The sequence below is a fragment of the Egretta garzetta genome, unplaced genomic scaffold (genome assembly GCF_000687185.1).
Source record: "Egretta garzetta isolate BGI_Z169 unplaced genomic scaffold, ASM68718v1 scaffold278, whole genome shotgun sequence".
NCBI classification, from domain to species: domain Eukaryota; kingdom Metazoa; phylum Chordata; class Aves; order Pelecaniformes; family Ardeidae; genus Egretta; species Egretta garzetta.
The window spans coordinates 1,902,202-1,906,963 of NW_009260608.1; the positions used below are offsets into that span (position 1 = coordinate 1,902,202).

Consider the following 4,762-nt stretch of genomic DNA (forward strand, 5'->3'; position numbering starts at 1 on the left):
GAATCGCTTGGCGCTGGGGAGGCAAAAATCAGCCCCGCAAACGGGCCGTGGTGTTTAATTAAGAAATTAACGGGCTGTGGTGTTTAATTAAGAAATTAACGGGCAACGGAAGTCACTCGGGGCCAGGCGGGTCCTTCAGGTTTTGCCCTCTGCTGGTGGGGTGTTTCTGTGCAGGGGGGTGGCTGGCGGGGAGGGCTGCTGCGTCCCCTTAGGGAAGGAAATCCAGCAACATTTGGGGTTTCCCTTTGGGGGTTTCCTTCCGAATAGCACAAGTTTGCTTAGAAACCAAAAAGTCTTCCCTTCTCCCCTCCCAATAAAATACACAATTTTCATGGGTTAAAAAAAAAAAGAAAAAGAACCAAAAAGTATAGCCAATGGTTTGGGCTTTTTTTTTTTTTTTCCTTATTCCTGGAATAAATTAGTTAGTGCAGTGCTTTGTGGCTCAACTCCAGCTCACTTCCATGATGATTCAAATAAATTCATTTCTTTTAGCTAGTAACGTTGCTACATCTCGGCAGAGGCGATCGTAGCGCAGGATCGTAATCAGGCCTTGCTTATTTTGTCTCTAGTATATTAGTCCCAGGAACCACCATTTTATTAGTGTAGTGGATATGGAGGAGTATTGTCAGCAAGCTTTGAGCCACCTCTTGACAGGTAGGGAAGGAGAGAGTACGCTAGCTTAACTTGTTCTCTGAAATTTCTGTTACGTCTTGATTGCAGGTGTGATGTGACCTTGATATTTGAGCATCCTAATATCACTGATACTAAGTTGATTTCAATTGATAAAATACTCTTTTAATAATTCTAGTGAGAACTAGGGAGGGTTTAATTTGTTTTTACTGCTTTTCTTTTTTCTTCCTTTCTCTGAAGCTGGAAGATAAAACAAAAGGGAAACCTCAAAAGCAGATTTGCCAAGTCGTTCTGGATCATTTTGAGAAGCAGTACACAACGGAACTGGGAGATACATGGACCAGCGTCAGGTCTGCTGTTTTGGGGAGATGGGGGAGGGAGAGGAGAGGTTCTGTTATTTTTTAGGTGCTTCATAAAGTAGCTTTGAAAGGAGTCATGGACTGTAACGACTGCTTCAGTTTATTTTCAGTTTAGAACTAGTATAAAAGCGGTAAATAACAGAAGACTAAAACTTGGAATTTTTTTAGTTTTGTCCTTGATGCGATTCTTTTGGATGTGATGGAGTTTCTGTTCTCCCGTATGCATGTGCACTGCAAGGAGACTGCCATCTTACGTGTTTGTTGGCTGTTTTTTAAAAACGTGGTCCAAACAGCATCCCTTTATACTTCACAGCCACTGTTAGGTTTGGGGTTTTTTTTTCCTACAACTTTATAGTATTTTCAGAGACTGGGACAAAGATGTTAGGAGAGAAGTACATCCCTTGATCTCTTTCATTAGAGGAAATTGAATATTAATAACGTGTAGAGAAAAGGCTTTTACTTCACTTGGGCCTTGGTCACACAGCTGCTAAAGAACTGGCTGTGGTATTGAGAGAAGACATCTTCCCTTCCCTGCTGGCTGGTGGCTCTCGCTCGTAGGAAAGCCAGCAGAAGAGCCCTTCTGGAGAAGTTCGCTGCTTAGCTTACACGAAAAAGGAATTTTAACAAAAGCAGTTGACTTTGACCTAAAGTGCATGAGGAGCACTCCCACGATCAGTGTCACATTACTTTGAAGGGAAAAGCATCCTGCGTGATCAGAGTCTTAGAAACCATGTGATCCCTCTGAGTGGCCTCTCGGGTTTAGCCTGTTTGGATTAAAAAGTAGTTTAAAATAAGTGTCTCTATTGTTTTTGTTTTTTTTTTTTTTTTTAAAAAAAGCATAGATGGTATGGCATTAGTGTAAGTGAATCAACTTTAAAACTCGGGTTGGATCAATGTGCGTTTTTCTTCTAGGTAGTGGATATTCCCAAAGAGTATTTTTTGAGGCTAAATGAAAAAACACTGAGAGACATTCAGATAGCAAATGGGGGAAATCCATGTAAGAAAGGTCTGGAAAAGTGCACTGAAATACGAACAAGGGTGTTCCTACCACGTAAGCTCTGCTTTTTTACTCTCTTCTGGGAATATCTGTTGGTTTAAGTTTTTCTGGCCCAATGTTTGCAGGCCATAAGAGGATATTTAGCAAAGAACACTTGTAACTGCATTTTACAGTGTTGGCTGGAATAACCATCGCTATGCCAACGTGATTCTTTTTGTTGTGATATTTACAACTAATATTACAGATGTTCCCTGTCCCTAGGGAGGTACTTTGTAGTCAGAAAGAGCATTATGCTTCATAATGTGTAACTTCTACAGTCATTTGTTAAAGAATTAGGAAAAACAGAGAACATCTTGTTCAAGGAGTTATTAGTGTTTTAAATGCAATAATTGGAGAAAACGGTGGCTTGATTTCCTATCAAAATGGTTTTCCTGCCTACTTTCCTTAAGCGTATCTAATCAAAATGATTCCTTTTTTGAACGTAACCAGAATCATCCCACGGTGATGTTGTTACCCTTATGTAAGAAAAGGCTTCCTATGCTACGGAAAGCTCGTTTGGTTTGCCGAGTTATTAAACAGCTCTGCCTTTTTTCAATCTAGAGATGTACTCACGTACCCATTGTGCTGGCAGTACGCCGTCCTGCTTAACAAGTTCAGCCAGTCCCCTCAACTGGAGAACACCTTGCGTGTGGAGGGATATCGCCCTGCCTTTCAAGGGCTTCTGCCCTATCTGCCGGCATCGCTGAAGTGTTACATCAGGAGAACTCCTGGGAGATTCCCTGCACAAAAGCACCGGGCTGGTAGACTGAAAGAGTATTACCTGCTGAATGCCGCTTCGCTGTTGCCAGTGCTGGCGTTAGAAGTGAAAGATGGGGAAGACGTTTTGGATCTCTGTGCTGCACCAGGGGGTAAATCGGTAGCTATGCTGCAGTGTGCCTATCCAGGTAACGTACCGAGGTGCTGGTAGAAGCTGATCCCTGGCTTTGCGCCTGGGCTGTTTTACTTGTGCCTGTGTTCTGTGCGAGATTTGGATTGTGGGCAAAAAAACAAACAACAGTTTATATTCTGAATAGTTCGATGCTGTTCAGTAAGGTTTTTATGAAGTCTGCTCACCTAAAAGAGGATGAAAAATGCAGTAGTTTTTAAATACAGGTTACTGCAGACAGACAGACAAAAGTGGAGTAGCCCTATGTTTTTCTTCCTCTACTGGTTCCCTTATTGTTAATTCTTGAGAAGTTACTTAAAATCGTGTAGATTTCTTGGCACAGGGAGGTAAATAATCTGTAATCCTAGAATATTTGTACTTTATTCTTCTCTTTTGCTGCCTCTCTGGCCAGTGCTATGTAAGTATTGTAAGTAAATTTAAGTGTACTGATGTAAAATGGAGCATAACAAATTAAATGTGCAAGATGTAGGCAGAGGGAGGAAGCTTATGATGAGGAACTGGTCTATATCAGTATTTAATAAGCTCTGTGTCTCAATCCAATTAGATGTTGCAGAAGGGCACTAAGATAATCACAGAGTTTAGAAGGCAACAGCAAGCAGCAGCTCAGTTCTTCCAGGCCAGGGACTTAAAGCAAGCTGTGATTGCTGTTTCCAAGTTTATATGTTAGCTTGGGTAGTAATTGTCTCAAAATGTTCACAGCACCTTATGTTCTTACTGATGAGACCATTACTATAACCACCTGCACCTGTTGATTACAGATGGTTCTCCCTCCCTCTTCTAGAGGAATGAGGTGATGCCAATGAGGTAAATTAAATATGGATTGCCCTTTCAAAAGATTTTTAAAAAAACACCACTTTTATCCCATGGGTGCTTCTGAAGATACCAAATTGTTGTGGGGAATGTCAGATGTAAGGAACTTGATTCTTAATATACCTCAGTGAATGCTAAGGTGTACCGTATTGTGTGTGGCAAGCATGGTGTAGGACAACCTGTGGAGACATGAAAAGAGAAATGTCATTAAATTAGAAAATGGGCCTAAGAGGAAAAAATAGCATGCTGTGTTTCTGGTCTGCGTACAAGCAACGTCAGGGTTTCCTCTGAAGGGGTAACTACTCTGACTACATTGTTAAAAGTAAGTGCAACCAAAGGCTTTTGTTAAAACACTTCTAGCTTAAATTTCAGATAAATAAGGGGTTGGACTGCTCAGCTTAGGATGCACAAAACTGGTGTTTTATTTATTTAAAAGGCAATTAATTAATTAGTAATGGGCAGGTACTTCATTTAGACAATGGCACAAGGAGCCCAGAAGGGCACTCACTTAGCACTGGTCTTTGGATATGGATCATGTTTAAAGTTTGTTTTACTGTGGAAGTCTATTGCTACAGTAAGTATTAGCTAGTAAATATTTTGTAGGAGCACCTTGAAATCTACTCAGGTTTATAAAAATTCAACAGTGTTATAAAATGTGCAATAACATAAGCATATAAGGTGTAAACTCTATGGCAGTCATGGCAAAACAGTAGAACTTTTGAAATCGGTGTGACTCCTTATATTTGAAATAAAACAAAGCAGAAAAAAAGACATATTTTAGGGTGTTTACTTCGTTTTTTTTAATTTTCTAAGGTCAGTTTCACTGTAACGAATATGATGATTTGAGGTCAAGATGGTTGAAACAGACAATAGAATCCTTCATCCCGGATCCTTTGATTAACTTAATAATGGTCTCTAAACTGGATGGTAGGCAGATTGGAGATCTTAAGCCTGAATTATATGACAAGGTAACATTATTACTTAGCAAGTGATATTTCCGAATTCTGCTACTTTTTCTTA

General features: G+C 40.2%; 1 protein-coding gene across 1 annotated transcript in view; it reads left to right on the forward strand.

Moving 5' to 3' along the window:
* Positions 1 to 4,762, forward strand: part of NSUN3 (NOP2/Sun RNA methyltransferase 3) — a 19,857-nt gene that overhangs the window by 1,317 nt on the left and 13,778 nt on the right. The window contains exons 2-4 of the mRNA XM_035900375.1: positions 794 to 980; positions 2,587 to 2,930; positions 4,556 to 4,710. Coding sequence (XP_035756268.1) covers positions 794 to 980; positions 2,587 to 2,930; positions 4,556 to 4,710 — 686 coding nt within the window. The remainder of the gene's footprint in view (positions 1 to 793; positions 981 to 2,586; positions 2,931 to 4,555; positions 4,711 to 4,762) is intronic.